This window comes from Schistocerca cancellata, chromosome 4, assembly GCF_023864275.1.
Source record: "Schistocerca cancellata isolate TAMUIC-IGC-003103 chromosome 4, iqSchCanc2.1, whole genome shotgun sequence".
In the NCBI taxonomy this organism is placed as follows: domain Eukaryota; kingdom Metazoa; phylum Arthropoda; class Insecta; order Orthoptera; family Acrididae; genus Schistocerca; species Schistocerca cancellata.
The window spans coordinates 243,976,415-243,999,581 of NC_064629.1; the positions used below are offsets into that span (position 1 = coordinate 243,976,415).

Genomic DNA, 23,167 nt, shown 5'->3' on the forward strand with positions numbered 1-23,167 from the left:
GTCACCGAGCTGATATTTGAAATACATTTCTGTTTTCTCTCTCTGTATCTCTCTCTCTCTCTCTCTCTTTCTATTTCTTTTTATTTTTTGAGGAAAGCATCGAGAAGAGCGATTAATAAGCAAGTAGGCATTTAACCTGTTTACAGTTATTAGTGGTTCATGGTGTGGGTTCCTGTAGTCATGTCCTAGTTCATGAACCACGGGCAACGTATGAGTGGCCAAGTAAGTGGTCCCGACAGTCGGGATACCAGTTACTTTGGAATAAGGCTGGGCATCTCGGACATATTCTGAGTCGTGGTCACCTTTGTGCTCATACGGCAAAGACTACCAAATCCACCGGCTAGTCCCTCAGCCGTTAGGGGTAAAACCCAACGGGACTCGGGGCAAGTAAGGCTAGCAACCTGCTTCCCTGGTACTTTAAATATGATGCTGGCAACAAGCAGAGCAAAATGCCTCGGACCTTTGGAGGTGACGGAGTCCCACCTCTAACTGACAAATCAGGGACTCCTAAGATACGACTTGGCAAACAAATGGTAATGAGATGGGGAGCTATTAATATCAATGGGGGCTACTCTGGGAAGATGGTAGAGCTGGCAGAGGCTGCAAGTAAGATGGGGCTGGACGTTTTAGCTGTTAGTGACATTCGGGTAAGGGGTGAGAAAGAAGAGGAAGTGGGAGAATACAAGGTCTACCTGTCAGGAGTCAAAGCAGGAATAGCACAATGGGGTGTAGGGCTTTACATCAGGAAAGAAATGGAACCCAGCGTAGTTGCAAGAAGGTATGTAAACGAACGACTGATGTGGATAGATTTGACAGTGTCTAGCAAGAAAATTAGGATTATGTCAGTATATTCGCATTGTGAAGGGACAGATCAAGATAAGATGGATAGTTTTTATGAGGCACTCAGTGATGTAGTTGTTAGAGTAAAGGACAAAGACAGTGTTCTGCTCATGGGTGATTTTAACGCCAGGATTGGAAATTGAACAGAAGGGTATGAAAAGGTTATGGGTAAATTTGGAGAGGATATGGAGGCCAACAGGAATGGGAAACAACTCTTGGATTTCTGTGCCAGTATGGGCTTAGTAATCACAAACTCCTTTTTTAAACATAAGAACATTCACCGGTATACTTGGGAAGGCAGGGGAACCAGATCTGTCATTGACTATATAATAACAGATCAGGAATTCAGGAAGGCTGTGAGGGACACACGTGTATTCAGGGGATTCTTTGATGACACTAATCATTATTTAATCTGCAGTGAAATTGGGATTGTGAGGCCGAAAGTGCAGGAGGTCAGGTCCATATGTAGGAGGATAAGAGTGGAGAAACTTCAGGATAAGGAAATCAGGCACAAGTACATAACAGCGATCTCAGAAAGGTACCAGTTAGTTGAATGTAGTCAATTACAGTCATTGGAAAAGGAATGGACAAGGTACAGGGACACAGTACTAGAAGTGGCTAAAGAATGTCTTGGAACAGTAGTCTGTAAAAGTAGGATGAAGTGAACAGCATGGTGGAATGATACAGTCAAGGCAGCCTGTAAAAGGAAAAAGAAGGCGTATCAAAAATGGCTACATACCAGAACCCAGGTAGACAGAGAAAGTTATGTTGAAGAAAGAAAAAGAAGCCAAACAGATAATTGCAGCATCCAAGAAGAAATCATGGGAAGACTTTGGAAACAGGTTGGAGACTATGGGTCAAGCTGCTGGAAAACCATTCGGGAGTGTAATTAGCAGTCTTCGAAAGGGAGGTAAGAAGGAAATGACAAGTATCTTGGACAGGTCAGGAAAACTGCTGGTGGATCCTGTGGATGCCTTGGGCAGATGGAGGGAATATTTTGAAGAGTTGCTCAATGTTGGTGAAAATGCGATCAGTAATGTTTCAAATTTCGAGTTAGAATGGGATAGGAATGATGATGGACATAGGATCACATTTGAGGAAGTGGAAAAAATGGTCAATAGATTGCAGTGCAATAAAGCGGCTGGGGTGGATGAAATTAAGTCGGAACTCATCAAATACAGTGGAATGTCAGGTCTTAAATGGCTACACAGGATAACTGAAATGGCCTGGGAGTCGGGACAGGTTCCATCAGACTGGACAAAAGCAGTAATAACACCAGTCTTTAAACATGGAAACAGAAAAGATTGTAACAACTACAGAGGTATCTCTTTAATCAGCGTTGTGGGTAAAATCTTCTCAGGTATTGTTGAAAGGAAAGTGCGAGTATTAGTTGAGGACCAATTGGATGAAAATCAGTGTGGGTTTAGGCCTCTTAGAGGTTGTCAGGACCAGATCTTTAGCTTACAGCAAGTAATGGAGAAGTGTTATGAGTGGAACAGGGAATTGTATATATGATTTATAGATCTAGAAAAGGCATATGACCGGGTTCCTAGAAGGAAGTTATTGTCTGTTCTACAAGATTATGGAATAGGAGGCAAACTTTTGCAAGCAATTAAAGGTCTTTACATGGATAGTCAGGCAGCAGTTAGAGTTGATGGTAAATTGAGTTCATGGTTCAGAGTAGTTTCAGGGGTAAGACAAGGCTGCAACCTGTCTCCACTGTTGTTCATATTATTTATGGATCATATGTTGAAAACAATAGACTGGATGGGTGAGATTAAGATATGTGAACACAAAATAAGCAGTCTTGCATATGCGGATGACTTAGTTGTGATGGCAGATTCGATTGAAAGTTTGCAAAGTAATATTTCAGAGCTAGATCAGAAATGTAAGGACTATGGTATGAAGATTAGCATCTCCAAAACGAAAGTAATGTCAGTGGGAAAGAAATATAAACGGATTGAGTGCCAAATAGGAGGAACAAAGTTAGAACATGTGGACGGTTTCAAGTACTTAGGATGCATATTCTCACAGGATGGCAACATAGTGAAAGAACTGGAAGCGAGGTGTAGCAAAGCTAATGCAGTGAGCGCTCAGCTACGATCTACTCTCTTCTGCAAGCAGGAAGTCAGTACCAAGACTAAGTTATCTGTGCACCGTTCAATCTTTCGACCAACTTTGTTGTATGGGAGCGAAAGATGGGTGGATTCAGGTTACCTTATCAACAAGGTTGAGGTTACGGATATGAAAGTAGCTAGGATGATAGCAGGTACTAGTAGATGGGACCAATGGCAGGAGGGTGTCCACAATGAGGAAATCAAAGAAAAACTGGGAATGAACTCTATAGATGTAGCAGTCAGGGCGAACCGGCTTAGATGGTGGGGTCATGTTACACGCATGGGAGAAGCAAGGTTACCCAAGAGACTCATGGATTAAGCAGTAGAGGGTAGGAGGAGTCGGGGCAGACCGAGGAGAAGGTACCTGGATTCGGTTAAGAATGATTTTGAAGTAATAGGTTTAACATCAGAAGAGGCACCAATGTTAGCACTGAATAGGGGATCATGGAGGAACTGTATAAGGGGGGCTACGCTCCAGACTGAACGCTGAAAGGCATAATCAGTCTTAAATGGTGATGATGATGATGATGATGATGACAGTTATTTTCATTGGGATACATAATGCAAAAATACAACTTTTAAGTGTATTATTGCGTAATATCCAGTTATTGAGAGTCTATTCATGAGCTTGCCCGCATTCAGCTTCTGTGAAACCTATCACAGAAGCAAGCAAAACACAAATATTTCTTGCACCATGCGCAACACACAAACGAAATCTCGCTGCACTTACGTGTTGTCCGATATATTGCACGGAAAACATACTGATTCATATTGCTAAATACAGCTCTATCAGATATCAATTTGGATGCGTACCAAGTGTATAAAAGTATATCTTGAAATACGCAGAAAGTCACATAGAGGTATTCGACTGAAACATAGCCATGACCAAGACTGTAACTGGGGTCGACAGCATCGTGGTTTACCACCTTGACAACTCGAACGGTTACAGTGGTCGGCCGTTTACTTACGTTAACTGGTATCAAAGCTACAGCATGAAAGCACAAAAAGATTAATATAACCCGAAGGTCATTAACATTGGAACCCATAGAAAGTAGAGCAGTCATCAGTCGAAAGAGTGGTTTGAACACCACAGTGCTTTAGTAGGCACGGTCTTGTTGGAGAGGTATGCCGTTCCTCTCCTCCGACCTATGAGTTGACTTTACTAGCCAGTTAATAGGGGAACGTACTGTTTAACGTGGCTTTCGAACCACAGTGGAACTCGCCACTTTTCACATCAATAAACACTACCTGAGGTGAAATAAGTGTAAAATGGCACATAAAAATTGTAGGCCTGACGAGGGACAGAATCTGACACCTTCAAATCAGTAGTCTTGCTCTTTATCACTTTGCCACAAATCAGCTAATACGGTGATTTCTGCTTGACATTAAAATTAAGGATCTCTCGTTTGTGCCTGCGTTGGCAACTTGCGTGTCCCTTAGGTGACCTCACTTTGGGATTACACTCGTATATGTGTGTGTAAACGATTTCAGATGTCCACTCAAGGAACACAAGGATACACAGTCTAGCCTCAATATTATAAATACACCTCAGTTTGTGGACGAACTCAGACTTAGGTTGATAGTCATTTTGAATATTTAGCAGCGCTGCACCCACTGGTGCTAAACTCGTTTTCAACCAATTACTCCCACAGCTACAGGAACACTACTTGTAATACCTCGTAGACAAAATACTTACGCAGTGCTATCAGACTAAAAGATCAACCTGACACAAACTGTGGGAAGTCTGTTTTACAACCTTGGTACCTGGATAAAGAGCTTTTCCTATTTGAGATATCTGTGAACGTTGCTGTATAAAACGATGTAAGAAGAAACTAAATTCCTTCAGCTACGCCAATGTTTAAACAAATCGTCTTAACGGCACTAAATAGTGGTTTGTGAATCGTTTACCGGCCGTACTCTGCCGCATTTTGGTGGCTGCAAGGCAAAAACCTTACTGACAAATTTCACGGAAGGAAAATGGGGACGAAATGTTTCCCTCTGAAAGGTCGTGTTGTTTTATTTACATGATTACAAAATCAGGTAAAACGAACAGTGAGGCTGTCAGTATAAGCACATTACTGTTGTCAGTATGATGTTGCACCGCGCAGGGCCTGTAATGATAAAGGGCCCGTTTAGGTCAGGCATATTGTATACAGAAGTGGAAGAGAGTGCACCACTAAATTCTACAATCCGTATGCATTGCATACACACAGATATTACTGTTACAGTGTACTATTGGAGCCCAATGAGTGAATTGCATATTTTCCGGTGAGAAAGAGCACTGGAAAACAGTCTTCGCTACATTAGGTTACTTAAATTGGTGTCACCCTGAGCTAGAATTCATGGTCAGCGACTAAGTGTAAGGACAATGATTCGGATGCGGATTTTGCAACTGTGAAATACTTTCCTACATTATAGAAGCAAATATTACATTTGAACTAATATTACGAACATTTTGAACTTAGGTAGCTTAGAATAAAATTCTTTCTGTTTATTACAAAGGAAAACAATTGATTTTCTATATCATTCTCTGTCATACGCAACTTGAAACAGGTCACGTCGACCAAATCATATGGAAGAACTGACAGCAACGTACACCAGAAGGCAGTAAGATACATTGGCTTTAGGTTTGCTAGTATTCGACAGCCATATCTAGGCGGAAGTAAATGAAGAAAGGCAGTGCGTTTTTGTTATAAAGTAACGTCTTCATATATTACTTTAGTTTTAATGTAATCTACGAGCTGATGTTTGATATTAACATGAAAAGGATTCCGTAGACAGGGAAAGAACCTGCTCTTGGGCAACAACATCTGTAATGACCAAGAGGCCTTAAATGATCTTCAAGCACGTGTGTTCCAGCAGCGGTATGAATAAAATGATAGTAATAATGACAGTAATAGTCGAATAATCCGGTAATGTCAGATTTTACAGTGGATTTTATAGAACTAAGATATTTACTTAATTAGTGAAAGCCTTTACACCCTGCTGACATAAGAATAGCATAATCTCCATGACAGAAGCTTGCTTCTACTTAACCATTTAACACACTCGCATTTTTTCCACCGTGACTAATTTTGTAAGCTAAGCGCATCATACGCTACAGCACACCACTGGGGCTGGGAAATGTGGCCACAATAGTCTGGTGGAACAAACTATCACAAGTGCAATGCGTGTGTTCAGGGTTTTACTTTTAAGAGGCACAAACAGATTTACGTTACCTCTGGTAACCTCAAGATAAAGATGTTATAATCCAGATTCCGCATTAAACATCACGTTTCTTCATTCCCAACTGGGCAGAGCCGGTTTACGTTGGGAAATGATATAGGTGGAGGTTATTGAAACAGAAATACTGTCGCCAGTAAACTTACTTACATTAGAAAATTTTATTTTATTTGATGAACTGATACCCATTTAAAGGAACAGGGCTCTTATTTTACTTGAACTTGATTGAACTAGAGACGTTGAACAATTTGATGCTGGGCTGTGATTAGAATTCGTATCTCCTCTTTCGAGGATCTGAATCTCTCGGTACAGTATAGTTCCATCATTTCGTTCGTTTTTCCAAGACTTCAATCTTCTCTAGGTCCCCTCCAAAAGTCCGAATCCTGATCCAGTAAAAAAATATTCATAATTTCATTTCAAGCCCTATCACGTGCACACCGGCCTGCTAGTCAAAATTAACGGGCATTTTTAATGTCTGTTCACGTGTTGCCAACAATTTCAGGTCAAACACGCACACATCTTATTGTTGGTGAGTAAGCAATTGATACTTAAGCTATATTCGTGGACGATAAAGAAGAACGATAGGAGTGTGGTTCGATTGTTGCTCAGGCACAAAAATTTGTATCCTTATTTTACATTCAAACATCTAGCAGCTGGTAACAAAAACCGATACGTAACGTTTGCTTTTACTTAATTAACAATCCGATTACGTGTTGGGTTCGTGTCTCCGTCACAGAACCTCACATCCTGCACTTCATATTTAAATGCAGGCACACTTTGTTGCTTCTGAATGGAGGTATATCAGACATCTTTCGTGGTTAGTTAACAGGGATGAAAGGGTCTTGATAGGAGTCCCGGTTTATTACAAAAACTGTCGTCTTTTGTTTTCAAGTTTTTTTACTGATATTGGCGTAAATTTCGGTAATTCATGACTCTTCACGGCTAGTCAGCAATATAATACGATTGGATTAGATTGGACTGCTAATTGTTCCATAGATCATGAATACAACATTTCGTAATGATGTGGAACGTGTCAATTTAATGAAAGATTTCCTTACATTCCAGTATACAACTTCTTTACAACAATCGTTCATCCTCTCTCTCTTTCTTTTTTATTATCATCTCCATCTCTCCCTCTCCTCTCTCTCTCACACTCACACACACACACACACACACACACACACACACACACGCGCGCGCGCGCCCACACATTGTTTTTTTTATTTGTTTGTTTTTTTCGAAAATCGGCGAGGCACGAAAACGTCCGTGAATGTGTTTCTTAGTTTTGAGTACAGTTACGAAAGAAATATAAAAACAACTATGAGAGTTACTGGTTTATGATGCTTAGTTTGCAGTCAGTTCTGAGTATTATTAGTAACTACGCTCCAGTCCCTAAACCTAGTTACAGAAATGCGAATCAGATGCATTACGTATTCCAGGCCGTAGCACCCGCGTCTTTGAGACGCCAGCTATGGTCACTTCCCAGCCCGCTGTAGGATCACATTGGTTCGTCTTCTTCCTGCTTGTACAGTAACCTGTAACTGAGATTTGGCAACAAGGCAAGGTATGTTTGGCAACTCTGTGATCGACGAATTACTTCCTGGTGTGCACGGAATTAAGCCTCAAATTTCACTTGACTTTTCCTGTCACTTTCATTGAATAATCTGCGTTATTATCGCTTGAGGTGTAACAAATGATTGAAAATTTACGGTTTTCAGTGCAGGAAAGTCGTTGCACGTGGAAATCGCAACTAATCTCGTCCTTTAAAAAGCGGTTTACGAGTTCTAGCCACTATTGGCCTCATAAGAGCAAAGCACAGCCTGTACCTCTTCGCTAGCACTGTGTGGACGTGCTGGTTTATGAAAAAGATTCTGTTATGGCTCGTGGTTCCAGTCTCGCAGACTGCAACTTTTTTATCCCTTCTGTGAAAGAGCTACAACCAGTCAGATCAAACATCGATAAGGAAATCGCAAGAAAATACTTTCAGCTCATAGCGCAATGGTGGAAAACTTACAATTCTGCACAACAGGTAACACCTCTTTCGCTGCTGACAAGCAAATGTTGGGTTTCTAGGAATACATAACTTTATTTATGAAATGCCACATTTGCATACCTGTAGAGTATGACACAGTATACCAAGTAAACACAAACCCAAGCGAAATTGAAGTGAGTAGTATTTTACTAATTCGTGCTGATAGAGGCACGCTTGTGTACAGATACTCAGTTTTATTAAAACAGACTTTGGTTGGTTGGTTGGTTGGTTTGGGGAAGGAGACCAGACAGCGTGGTCATCGGTCTCATCGGATTAGGGAAGAACTGGGAAGGAAGTCGGCCGTGCCCTTTCAGAGGAACCATCCTGGCAAAACAGACTTTCGTCGTAAGGTTATCGTGGGTAGTTTTATTTCAATTCTTATAATTCAGTGCACAATTTTCGTAAGGTTTCTTATAGTGTTGTTAAAACAATATAATACCTGAGAGAGAAATTAATCATCAACGATATATGCGACTTCTCTGATGTTATCTATAACAATCTGACAATGCACATGCAGTTTATTGATTACATGCATGTAGAAAACTTTTTCTGAGTTAAAGCTATCAACCAAGGTTTGAAGAAGAATAAAATGCCACTACCAGAGGACTGCTAATGTAGAAAATACTTTTCTGACTATTTTGGCACGTTGCGCTCTCCCCATACGTAATACAAAAGCTTCGAGACGCATCTGCTGCCTGGCCATCTATGAAACCTGAAAAGAACAAAATGTCGCAGAGGTTAGCCCTTTTTCCACATGCGGCTATTTTGGGTTGAGAAGTGAAGGGAATTATGTTCAAAGTTCCATTAATTTGATAACTTCAGCAGACAGCAGAATAGCGTTTTAAAAAATGTAGCAGTGAGTGTAAGAGGTATCGCGACGTCTTATCTACGGTGCGCGACACTTACCGTTACGCTACTAGCTGTCATATAGCTACAGTAGCTCCAGAAGTCAACAGCAGTTCTTCCAGGGCTTCCGCAGTCCACAGTGCTGTGAGATAAAGCATATGGTCGGATCTAGACTTCTGTGAGACAGACAGTTACAGCTTTTGCTTTGCACTGCACAACGTTTTCAACAAACAGAAAGCGCAATAGAGTAGCTCAAATGGAATGGAACACTTCCTATTTAAATTTTGCATCCTACACTGTTGGCATTTCTGTGTAGGTGGCAGTTACTTGATTTTATTTCGGTGATTACAAAATAGAGTCGAATGTATGCACTGGGTAGCCGAGGCAGCTAGTTCATGGCAATTCGGTCAACCAAGTAAATAAATGTACTGAACATGCTGAAACCCACTACAGAGTGTCAGTGTGTCAGAATTCTCATCGAGTGTGCCGCAGTGGTATTATTATAGAAAAATGAACCTCAGGGAAGAGTGTTGGTGGTCTGTTGGATTGGTGATAGGTTCGTGTGCTAGTGGTATGTGTTCGATTCCAACTTCTGCTGATGCTTTTTTAATAGGGAGAGACAGATTCTATTCTCTTCTGGCTACGCCAAGTGAAGAGATATAATGGCATTGTGGTCTGAAATTTACATTAAACATGCTATTCCTTCTCTAGCAAGTAGACGTTAGGTTGAACCACAGTAAAGTCAGGAGTGGCGAAATGTGGGAACTCTATCACCTGTAATCTTTATTATACCAGTTATGTATTTGTAGTGACGAAACAAACGCTATGTAGGGTCACAGGACACTTATTCCACCTTTTATTTGAGCTTCTGTATGTCGATAAAACTGGTTCTGAACTTGGAATGCAACTCAGACCGCCCTTAACGCGTAATTTGATCCCTTCGTGACAATACAGCTCGACTACTATCTGTTGTTTGTTCAAACCCGCAGATTCCTCAACATCTCCACAGATTGCGCGTGGACTGGTTGGAATCCTGGACCGGCGCTAAAAGTTTCATTATGTATTTTCAAGCTGTAGCATGAGAACACCTATCTGCTGGCGGATAATAATTTTGATTTTTAATGCATTTTTCATTCGTGGTCAGCACTAACAATATCTGACGTTTTTGACTCCCAGTGAGACACAAAACTATTTGAGAGATCACTGTAAGTTCAAGGATGTTATTCCGAGCTGCTGATGGAGATAAATTCGGTAGCTGATGTCTCTTTGTGTGCAGTCAACAACGATATGTGTGGGGTTCGATTCCCTGTCAGCGGCGGCCGGTGTGGCCGTTCGGTTCTAGGTGCTTCAGTTTTTAACCGGGTGACCGCTACGGTCGCAGGTTCGAATCCTGCCTCAGGCATGGATGTGTGTGATGTCCTTAGGTTAGTTAGGTTTAAGTAGTTCTGAGTTCTAGGGGACTGATGACCACAGATGTTAAGTCCCACAGTGCTGAGAGCCATTTTGAACCAGTCAGCACTGAACTCTTCGTAATATTATTTCTAGTTCATACATGCTCACATGTCGCTTTTGGTGTAACAAACCCATAATTAACGTACGTTATCTCTAGAATATAACAGCGATAGGTGCCGGGTTGGTGTCCTGGGAAGGAAAAAATTAATGATTCGTCTCGTAATTTCAGTTAAAACATCTAGCTACTGCCGAGAAAATCCAGTGTGTCACAGTTGATTGTGCTCGATAACAATGCGATTAGGTTCTGGGTTCGAATCCCTGTCCAACACAAAGCTTTGCCTCACGGCATTTGAAGTAAGTTACTTGTGAAGAAGCAGTAGTTAACATCTCTCGTACTTCGTTATCAGGGACAATAGATGCTGGGTAGGAATTCGCGTCCGTTACAAATGTTTACATCATGTAATTTAAAGTTGATATTTGCTAACTGATACTGTCTAAAATCGAGGTATATCACTCTCTGTATGCCTAGTCAGGAAATCTTAATCTGTATGACCTGGGTTTGAATCCATATGCAGAACGAGACGGTGCGTCGTGTCAATTGAAGTTCATACATAGCTGCTATTGAATAATGTAAATTTGTAATGTCATTTTTTGTTAAATAACAAGTACAGTATGTTACTTTGATGAGGAAATCATGAATACGACGAACTTACTACGTGCATTGCCTATCTGACGTAATAATGTGAGTGGTAACATTTCTTGTATATCATTTATTGCAATAAATGTGAGCTTACAAGCCTTAACGACAGTCTTATCTGTGATAAGGTGTTCCTGATATTTGTAGAATCATGGTATTATTTTACATCTTGAGTGATTGCGATACAGAGCAGAGTTTTCTAGTGGTGACTTGTTGGGACCATTTTCAATAGTCAAACGACTGTACCAAGGAGCGATTAGAGGACCTGCTAGACAGCTGCGTTATGTGGGTTGCATGCGAATCAGGCGAAATGCAATTCAGGTCGTTGGGATTCTTTTGAGCATGACTGTACGTCACAAACGTCTTGGCTTCCTCTGCAAGTCGCAAATTTGCCAAATGCAATGTGGTTATGTCCGACCAATTGCTCACTGCAGCTGTGGCCAAAACATCATTAATGAACGCTGTGACATCCTCTGTTGTTTTACCCAAGAGAGGCGTGATCAGGTTAGCTACTGAAGGGTATATTGCAAGGTTGGACATTGCTACTGACTTGCACTCACTGCGCCGAACGCAAGATCTCCATTTGTGTCATTAATTCTACATGGCATAACTTATGCTGCGGATTCTCTTCTAACAATATTGAGACTTGCTCCGTCAGAGCAACTATACACACTTCAGTACTAATAGATCATGTTTCCGGCATTATTTGTGCAAATTACCAACAACTTACCCCATACTGAATTTACTCCTCAGAACAATAACCAGCTGGCCGGTGTGGCCGAGCGGTTCTAGGCGCTACAGTCTGGAACCACGCGACCGCTACGGTCGCAGGTTCGAATCCTGCCTCGGGCATGGATGTGTGTGATGTCCTTAGGTTGGTTAGGTTTAAGTAGTTCTAAGTTCTAGGGGACTGATGGCCTCAGATGTTAAGTTCCATAGTGCTCAGAGCCATTTGAACCATTTGAACAATAACTACACTAGCTACTCATCTCCTATGTCACAGTTGAACACTACACACAAGAAGACAAACAAGACTCACAATGCACAACTAAACAAAATTAATACTTCCGCCTTGTTATTGCCCAGCAACACTCTCTACAATTGTGCGCTGCGTCACCAAACCGTCTACAAATTGAACATTCTACTGGTACAAACTTCGTGCATGGCTCCCCATGCCCCGTAAAATTACACACAGTACATCTGACTGGACCAAGTACATTTCCCAACTGTTTCCCTTAAACTCAGATAAATCTGCTGTTTCCGTAGGTCTCACAAAGTGCACTCCCAACAAAGAACGTGCATCCATATTTATTAACAAAAATCGCCTCGTGCACTTACCTCAAGGCTGTGTAGAGTCGATAGTCCTGACCGCAACTCTGTGGTGTCAGTCCTGCAGTGGCGGTGTCGACGACTCCAGATACCAGATCTGCAGGCCAGTGCTGTAGTGGGCTGTTCGAACACTTCTGATATCAAATCCATAGGCGGTGGGCGCGAGGACTTCTGACACCAAATCTGTAGGCACCCCGGTGGTCCCGGTCGCCTACGGTGGACTGGAAGCCGAGCGGTGACCTCTTCAGTTGTCAGGATGCTAAGAAATGACTGTGGACGCGTCAGAAACTCCAAAGAAACATTATTAATTCGTGACACCTTTATTTCTGCCGAGTACAATGTGGCCCGCGTAACACAGGCTGGCTGAGCTTGATGATATCAACGACCTTCCCCGAGTCCTCGCTGACTCAGAGCGATGACACCCGCACCGGGCCGCACCAGTCTTGCTAGCGCAGCGCCGCGGGCAGTGACATAGCGGTGGAATGCCATTACTTCGGCTGCGCGTAGCTAGTGGCGGCCGGCTGGGCGGCCGGCTCGGCAGCATACAGCAGGCCGCTGCACGTAGGAGTCTCAGGATTGGAGTCCCGGCGCTGTCAGCACGAGAAGCGTTCTCGTAGTGTGGAGTGTACTCTGTCCCACTCCGTCTTCTTCCCTGCTCCTCCTGGTGGCTGGTCCACGGTGGACGGGCGAAATGGGCTGCAATCCCCCAGCGTTGTCGGCTCACCCGGTTGTGACGGCAGATGCGCAGGGCCTAGGCCCCGCACGATCTCGATGACAGCTCACTGATGTGGACAGCAATGGCGGCGAGCGAGTCTGCCGCGATGTCTGCTAATCCTGGGTTGGTGATTGACAGCGGCAGCAGAGAGGACCAGGGCTGGTACCGTCCCCTCACGTCTGCTGCTGGATGGGCCGCCCTTACTGCAACATCTCCTTAATAAAGATTAACATGTCAATCACCGAGCTGAGCTGAGAGCTACGCAGCGACCCAGTATACATCTAACTGCAAGTCTAACTGCGAGTCCCTTGTTGCTATCAAAGCTGGCGTATTTAAAGGAAGCACGAGCGACGTCCTGATGTCATGCTCGTTTGTAATGAACGCATTCGTTCCACTTATAGTGCTGATTTATCTGTCGTACTCGCCCCTTAGGTATTCTTGTGACAGAGTTACGTGTTGTTATGGCACACTTACGCAAAGTTGTGAAATGCAGTACAGCTGACGCTATACCTCTGTCTTACACTCTACGAAAGTCTCTGTCTAACACGAACCCTCGTGCTAAGCAATTCTCTCTCGCCTGTTGTGTATAACCCAGCCATTTCCCCTGCGTGACGACACGTGTGCAATCCTCTTACCTCTTGGCTAACCTATTGCCTCTGGCTCTCGGCATAGGCAACGAAACTTTGACAATATTCCACGTTTCCAACTCTTTACTATTTCGCGACAATACATAACCAGTATAATCGCCATAATGTTGAATGCAAGCAGGCAAACGTGTATGTATTGTGCTCTACAGGTGCCAGATGTCAGTATGTGGATGGAGTCCCATGCCTGTTGCTCTTGTTAGGTCAATACAGGGACAGTTAATACCGTTTGTGGATGACACTGGAGTTGTCTTCCAATGATGCCCCGCATGTTCTCGACTGAAGACAGATTTGGTGATCGAGCAGGCCGAGGCAACATGTCGTTTCTCTGTAGAACATGTTGGGTTACAAGAGCGGTATGTGGGAGAGCATTAACGTGTTGGAAAACACTCCCTGGAATGCTGTTCAGGAATGGCAGCACAACAGGTCGAATCACCAGATTGACGTACAATTTTGCAGTCATGGTGCGTGGGATAGCTAGGAGAGTTCTCCTGCTGTCATACGAAATGTAATGCTGACCATTACGCCAGGTGTAGGTCAGTGTGTCTAACACGCAGACAAGTTGGTTGCGGGCCCTCAACTGGCTTCTTTCTTACCAACACACGGCCATCAATGGCACCGAGGGAGAACCAGCTATCATCAGAAAATACAACAGACCTCCACCATGTCCTCCAATAAGCTCTTGCTTGACACCACTGAAATAGAAATGGCTGTGGTTTGGGGTCAGTGGAATGCACAGTATAGGGACTCACTCTTGGAAGTAACCGATTTGTAACAGTTCGTTGTGTCGCTGTGTTACCAACTGCTGCTCAGATTGCTGCTGCAGCTGCAGTACGATGCGACAGTGCCACACGCCGAACTCAATGGTCTTCCCTCTCGGTAGCCGGTAGTGCCACACGGCCATCCGAAGCCCAGTCTTTTTGAAACCGTACATTCTCGGGACCACTGCTGCCTATATTTCTGCCAAGTCTTCCTGAAATGTCGCAGAAGGAACATGCAGCTTCTCGTATTCCTATTACACTACCTCGTTAAAACTGAGTGAGGTGTTGATTATATCCTTAACATCGGTTTGTTGGAGGATTCTCGAACATATTCTCAGTTCGAATATAATGAATTTTCTTGAGACAGAGAAGTTGCTGTTCATACATCAGCACGACTTTCGAGAACATCGCTCCTGCGAAAAGCAACTCGCCCTTTTTTCACATGATATCTTGCGAACCATGGATGAAGGGTATCAGACGGTTGCCATATTCCTTGACTTCCGGAATGCGTTTGACTCCGTGCTCCACTGCAGACTCCTAACTAAGGTACGAGCTTATGGGATTGGTTCCCAGGTATGTGAGTGGGTCGAGGACTTCTTAAGTAATAGAACCCAGTACGTTGTCCTCCATGGTGAGTGTTCATCGGAGGTGAGGGTATCATCTGGAATGCCCCAGGGAAGTGTGGTAGGTCCGCTGTTGTTCTCTGTCTACATAAATGATCTTTTGGATAGGGTGGATATCAATGTGCGGCTGTTTGCTGGTGATGCTCCGGTGTACGGGTGGGCGTCGTCGTTGTGTAACTGTAGGAGGATACAAGATGCCTTGGACAGAATTTGTGATTGGTGTAAAGAATGGCAGCTAACTCTAAATACAGATAAATGTAAATTAATGCAGATGAATAGGAAAAAGAATCCTGTGATGTTTGATTACTCCATTAGTAGCACTTGGCACAGTCACGACGATTAAATATTAGGGCGTAACATTGCAGAGCGATATGAAGTGGGACAGGCCGGCCGCGGTGGCCGTGCGGTTCTGACGCTGCAGTCCGGAACCGCGGGACTGCTACGGTCGCAGGTTCGAATCCTGCCTCGGGCATGGGTGTGTGTGATGTCCTTAGGTTAGTTAGGTTTAAGTAGTTCTAAGTTCTAGGGGACTTATGACCTAAGATGTTGACTCCCATAGTGCTCAGAGCAATTTGAACCATTTTTGAAGTGGGACAAGCATCTAATGGTAGTTGTGGGGAAGGTGGATAGTCGTCATCGGTTCATTGGTAGAATTTTGGGAAGATGTGGTTCATCAGTAAAGGAGACCGCTTATAAAACACTAATACGACCTATTCTTGAGTACTGCTCGAGCGTTTGGGATCCCTATCAGGTCGGATTGAGGGAGGACATAGAAGCAATTCAGAGGCGGGCTGCTAGATTTGTTACTGGTAGGTTTGATCATCACGCGAGTGTTACGGAAATGCTTCAGGAACTCGGGTGGGAGTCTCTAGAGGAAAGGAGGCGTTCTTTTCGTGAATCGCTACTGAGGAAATTTAGAGAACCAGCAGTTGAGGCTGACTGCAGTACAATTTTATTGCTGCGAACTTACATTTCGCGGAAAGACCACAAAGATAAGATAAGAGAGATTAGGGCTCTTACAGAGGCATATATGCAGTCATTTTTCTCTCGTTCTGTTTGGGAGTGGAACAGGGAGAGAAGATGCTAGTTGTGGTACGAGGTACCCTCCGCCACGCACCGTATGGTGGATTGCGGAGTATGTATGTAGATGTTGTCTTTGTAGCCTAAAAGGCAGTCTTGACTAACATCAACTCACAACGTCCAACCTCAAAGTTTACTAACGCTCAGGTTCGTAACAGCGTCCATTTAAAGCAAACCTGATTTGAATCCTCATACTGGCACAATTAGCGCCACAATCATAGGACCGGCACGAAATCTTTCAGACTTAGAAACACGCCTACTAAGTTTCGTTTATGTCGCGCAACTCCTTCTTGGTGTTGCAGTTCTTTTCCGTCAGTGTAGTTATAAATTATTTTTACTATACTGCAAGATTATTTATTAACGTATTTCCTTAATGACCACAATTCGTTTATTAATTATGTAATTATTGTACTAATTTCTATGCTAATCACTGTACTACATAAGTGATCGACGTTTCTATAAGTGCTTAACACAGCAGTGCATGACCGGACTGTTTTTGTGTGACTTACACTCTGCTGGTTAGGCAGCAAATAATTGATACTGAGTGCGGATAAAACTCATTTATTGTTGCCAAAGCAGCAGTAAGGTGGCAACTTGCTAAGAAACCAATTCCCAATAATACACTATAAGACGTAGAAAAGGAACTACAGCATTTATGGAAGTCAGAAGGCGCTGAATACCTGAAACATGTTTGGAACTGTTCGTAAACAGCAAGCACATCAACGTCAAATGCAAGGATCTCGAGAAAAGCAAGTAAAGCAGGTGCACAGGACCACCGAGTTGCAACGTCAGTTCTACAACTAAAGGTTATTTTAAAACGATTCTTCCGATTTCATTAGAGTATATCATTATGGCTTTTTCCGCAATTTCGTGAACATGCCGAAATTTCATTTCTCAACAGGCTGAGGTACCACTACACCGCTTCAATGATGAATCGATAGTGAAAGACGCATATGGCATTACACCATTAGTCTTTCAGGACACCTGATTTCACTGTATGTCACTTTTTGTGGGGTTCCGTGAAAGACCCTGCTTATGTGTATATCCTTCCAACATCTTTGGGTATACTGCGACGCCATGTAGTAAGAGCAGTGAATGCTGTTAACTGCAGACATGCTCGCAAAAATAAGGGACCAGTCTGACTCTCTTCTGATGTTTTACTCTAAAAAAAAAAAAAAGAAAAAAAAAGAAAAAAAAACACCGGATTACATTAGCGGTTTCAACGAACTACCCTTTTTCTTTAAAGAAAAATTTTATGTACTGTGACTGTGGCTTCACTATTGTAGTGTCAAATTAACATTTAACAATATTATAGACACACTCCTTTACAACAGTTTAATGTGGGAATACAGAATCTCTTCTGTCTTCTGATGTTTGCCGTGGACTCAGTGAAGGGAACATTGTACATTTGTGAAAAGAAGATGACAGCTTTGATCCTAAATGTATTCGTAAAACATAACCCAACTTTGCATTTGTATGCATGTAAAATATGTACTCTTGTAAAACAAGTTGTTAAATTTGAAAATAAAATGTTTGTAGTCACATACGGATTTAAAATTGATTTCGAGTAGAAGATATAGTTTCATGAGACGGCGTGAATGTTACGGAAACATCTGTTTTTCTTTTCATGAACACACAGAAATAAGTTACAATCAAAGGTATAAATATACACAGTCCAGTCACAGTAACGTGACCACGACCTAGATCCGACATCAAAGTGCAATAATCACTCACAGACGACAGATGGCAGCACTAGCAGTGGAGGGCATTTAAAGCCTGCCCGGCAGACACCCAGTACAGTGAATTTGCTGTCGTAATGTGTAAACGGAGCGATTTATCCGATGTGCAAAAGGGCATGATCATTGCTTCCGGCCCAGGGATGGAAGCATTTCGGAAACGGCTAAGTTTGTGATGGAGCCATCCAAAACCAGTGCCTAGGCAACCATGGTGCAGCTCGAGCCATAGATGACAAGGGTGAACGACGGCAGCGGAGATGTCTGCTACATCTACATCTACATCTACAGCCATACTCCGCAAGCCACTTGACGGTGTGTGGCGGAGGGTACCTTGAGTACCTCTATCGGTTCTCCCTTCTATTCCAGTCTCGTATTGTTCGTAGAAAGAAGGATTGTCGGTATGCCTCTGTGTGGGCTCTAATCCCTCCTCATGGTCTCTTCACGAGATATACGTAGGAGGGAGCAATATGCTGCTTGACTCCTGGGTGAAGGCATGTTCTCGAAACTTCAATAAAAGCCCGTACCGAGCTACTGAGCGTCTCTCCTGTAGAGTCTTCCACTGGAGTTTATCTATCATCTACGTAACGCTTTCGCGATTACTAAATGATCCTGTAACGAAGCGCGCTGCTCTCCGTTGGATCTTCTCTATCTCTTCTATCAGTCCTATCTGGTACGGATCCCACACTGCTGAGCAGTATTCAAGCAGTGGGCGAACAAGCGTACTGTACCCTACTTCCTTTGTTTTCGGATTGCATTTCTTAGGATTCTTCCAATGAATCTCAGTCTGGAATCTGCTTTACCAAAGATCAACTTTATATGATTATTCCATTTTAAATCACTCCTAATGCGTACCCCCAGATAATTTATGGAATTAACTGCTTCCAGTTGATGACCTGCTATATTGAAGCTAAATGATAAGGGATCTTTCTTTCTATGTATTCGCAGCACATTACACTTGTCTACATTGAGATTCAATTGCCATTCCCTGCACCATGCGTCAATTCGCTGCAGATCCTCCTGCATTTCAGTACAATTTTCCGTTGTTAAAACCTCTCTATATACCACAGCATCATCCGCAAAAAGCCTCAGTGAACTTCCGATGTCATCCACAAGATCATTTATGTATATTGTGAATAGCAACGGTCCTACGACACTCCCCTATGGCACACCTGAAATCACTCTTACTTCGGAAAACTTCTCTCCATTGAGAATGACATGCTGCGTTCTGTTACCTAGGAACTCTTCAATCCAATCACAAAAAAAAATGTTCAAATGTCTCTGTGCACTATGGGACTTAACATCTGTGGTCATCAGTGCCCTAGAACTTAGAACCACTTAAACCTAACTAACCTAAGGACATCACACACATCCATGACCGAGGCAGGATTCGAACCTGCGACCGTAGCGGTCACGCAGTTCCAGACTGAAGCGCTTAGAACCGCACGGCAATCCAATCACACAATTGGTGTGATAGTCCATATGCTCTTACTTTGTTAATTAAAAGACTGTGGGGAACTGTATCGAACGCCTGGCGGAAGTCAAGAAACACGGCATCTACTTGGGAACCCGTGTCTATGGCTCTCTGAGTCTCGTGGACGAATATCTCAAATGGCTCTGAGCACTATGGGACTTAACATCTATGGTCATCAGTCCCCTAGAACTTAGAACTACTTAAACCTAACTAACCTAAGGACAGCACACAACACCTAGCCATCACGAGGCAGAGAAAATCCCTGACCCCACCGGGAATCGAACCCGGGAACCCGGGCGTGGGAAGCGAGAACGCTACCGCACGACCACGAGATGCGGGCGGACGAATAGCGCGAGCTGGGTTTCACACGATCGTCTTTTTCGAAACCCATGCTGATTCCTACAGAGTAGATTTCTAGTCTCCAGAAAAGTCATTATACTCGAACATAATACGTGTTCCAAAATTCTACAACTGATCAACGTTAGAGATATAGGTCTATAGTTCTGCACATCTGTTCGACGTCCCTTCTTGAAAACGGGGATGACCTGTGCCCTTTTCCAATCCTTTGGAACGCTACGGTCTTCTAGAGACCTACGGTATACCGCTGCTGGCGAATAGACGGGGAACTGTTAAGCAACTGACAACGCAGATGAAGTACCCACTCTGTCTGCTGTCAATCGGCGACGAAGGCGGGAATTTAAACATTAATACCCCTACTGGACGTTCACTAAGTGACGACAAGTGGCCTTTTAGGATGAATCACATTTTATGCTCCATCGGATTGCCGTTTGCGTGTACGACCCTGTAGCAATTGTTGGAAGGGTCCAGGTGGGAGGCGGGAGCCTTATGACCTGGAAAATGTTTCCGTGGCATTCCGTGAGTGACCTTGTGATTCTAGAGGCACAATGGGCAACATACGTATACATATATCCTCAGCGGCCTCGACCGACCCCTACACGCAGTTTGCTTTTCCTCGGCACAATGCATCTACCAGCAGCACAATGCAACGTGTCACGCAGCTCTCACTATACGTGATGAGTTTACAGTACTCCCCTGCCAACGAAACTCCCGGGATTGACACCCAATCGAGAATATGTGGGATCACGTCGATCGAGCTGTTTACGCCTTGGATCCTCAACCTAGTAACCCAGCGACGGCACTGGAGTCGACACGGCTCCACATTCTTCTCGATACCATCCAGAACCTCACTGACTCCCTTCTTGCACGTCAGCGCTGCAAAAGGTCGTTAGTTAGGCTTTTTGACAAGTTGTGAAATGGTTCAAACTGCTCTAAGCACTATGGGACTTAACATCTGTGGTCATCAGTCCCCTAGACTTAGAACTACTTAAACCTAACTAACCTAAAGACATCACACACATCCGTGCCCGAGGCAGGATTCGAACCTGCGACCGTAGCAGCAGCGCGGTTCCAGACTGAAGCGCCTAGAACCGCTCGACCACAACGGCCGGCGACAAGTGGTCACATTAATGTGGCTGGACCTGCATACTATTTTAGATATTTCGTCTGCGACTCCGCAGAACCAATAATGATGAGCTAAACACCAAAACTTCACATGATTATTGAAGCCTCTGAAACGAGTTGTAATTAAAAATTAAAGTTTTGTGACTGGTAGCGTTGCGTTTGTTTATTTATATCGTGACCGTTTTGATGAACGAAAATCTCCTCCATAAGTATCAACAAGGATTCCGAAAACAGGGATCCGGCGAAACTCTATCGCCCTATTCGTCCATGAGATCCCAGGTTGGTATAATGTTCCTTTACTTCCGTATGTCCATTGATAATTCCTGGCAGATAGAATTCAATACAATGTTCTTAAGGAGATACGTAGAGGCGTTACTGCTGAGGATAGAGGTAAATGATCTAGTAGATAATATTAGAATCTTCATGAGTGTGTTCGCTGATGATTCTCTTGTGTATGAGCAAATCGTAATGTCAAAAAATCGACCCTTGTTGTACGGACTGGCAGTTAATTCTCACCGTATGTAAATGTAAATGTAAATAAGTAAAACGACCTGTTACTGTTCCATTACCGTAGTATCAGTAATTCAGTAATAACCGTAACATATGAGAATGTGGGGCGGCGGGTAAAGTAAGATGAGGATATAAAAGATTCGCCGTCTTTTTACAAGAGACTGAAAACTACTTTTGGGGTCAGCCAGAACGCGACGGAGAATATACTGACCATGGTAAGTTCCAATTAAATTGTCTTTCGCCCTGACTTCTTACCATCAAAGCTAATTGCTCGCCACAGAAGTGGAAAATACTCTCACCACTTGCCACACGGTTTTGTCAACATTACGTGCGGCACACAAACAATTGCTTCCGTGACATACAAGCGCTCCAGGACAGTGTACAGTCCTCGCAAGTTCACTTCCTATTTGTACTGAAAACATGCGCTTAGCAGCAGACTGGCTGTCACGTCATCCGAGGCAGCGTGTAAGCCGGCGTTTGATTGACGCGGACAAAGTGATAGCTCGGTGCGAAGTGTGTCTGTCACTGCCTCTCAGGCATTTGACGCAGCGCATGGGCACAGCGGACGGCAGAACGGAACCTCTGCCATCATCCTCTCTATGACCAGGTAGCTTGGCCGCTTTCTCGGGCACATTGTGGCCGAGCGGTTCTAGGCGCTACAGTCTGGAACCACGGGACCGCTACGGTCGCAGGTTCGAATCCTGCCTCGGGCATGGATGTGTGTGATGTCCTTAGGTTAGTTAGGTTTAAGTAGTTATAAGTTCTAGGGGACTGATGACCTCAGAAAATAAGTCCCACAGTGCTCAGAGCCATTTGAACCATCGGACACATTTTATAGCACTGTTGTGTATCAATTTACAATCTTCGTAATTTTTATGAATAGTTTTAGCTCGACTGCATTTAAACTTAGCAGGCTAGAATTTTTAGAACGGAACCGACAGCAGAACATGACCTCTGAACTATTTCTTTAAGAGACCTTGTGTTGATTGTTTTTTACACTAAAATCTTTACACTTGTTGTAGCTTTATTATTTAATGGATGTAATCAAGTGCTGTAATCAGAACTTTCTATCACTGATGTAAGTGATACTTAATCTACTACAAATAAGGACGTTTTTGTTCCAAATTTAGATTTTTTTAAAATTACTTGAAAACTATTAGAGGTAGCTTAATGGAATCACATAGTTAATGTTTTTATATCAAATTGAAGCTTCAAACCAATTTTCATTTGTCTGAGTCTAATATTTAGCGCCTTTGATTTTTCGTAAAACTACCGATTTTGACCAAAATATTTCTCCGATCAAGTTGAGACTTGCAATAGTTGGTTGTGACATACAGTTTTACATTTTGAACAAATTTTTGCTTTCTAGCTTTATTATTTAGCGTCAATTGTTTTTTTACTTAAAACAATGTATTTAGTGAAACATACTCATCAAATGACCTTGAGATTTAAGAATTTTAACATTAATTTACGGAAGCATATGTTGACGAAGTTTGGAAAAGCTACCTTAATTTTTAATTTCATTCTTAGATTATGGCGCAATACTTTGTATGCTATGCACAGGCGCTAGGCGAACTCGCTCGCCTCTGTATCTCTCAAATGTTACAGCG

General features: G+C 43.1%; 1 protein-coding gene across 1 annotated transcript in view; it reads left to right on the plus strand.

Moving 5' to 3' along the window:
• The first annotated feature begins 1,004 nt into the window (after nt 1-1,004).
• LOC126184045 (rho GTPase-activating protein 45-like) overlaps nt 1,005-23,167 on the plus strand; it is a 636,308-nt gene continuing 614,145 nt past the window's right edge. Inside the window, exon 1 of the mRNA XM_049926404.1 lies at nt 1,005-1,082. Coding sequence (XP_049782361.1) covers nt 1,005-1,082 — 78 coding nt within the window. The remainder of the gene's footprint in view (nt 1,083-23,167) is intronic.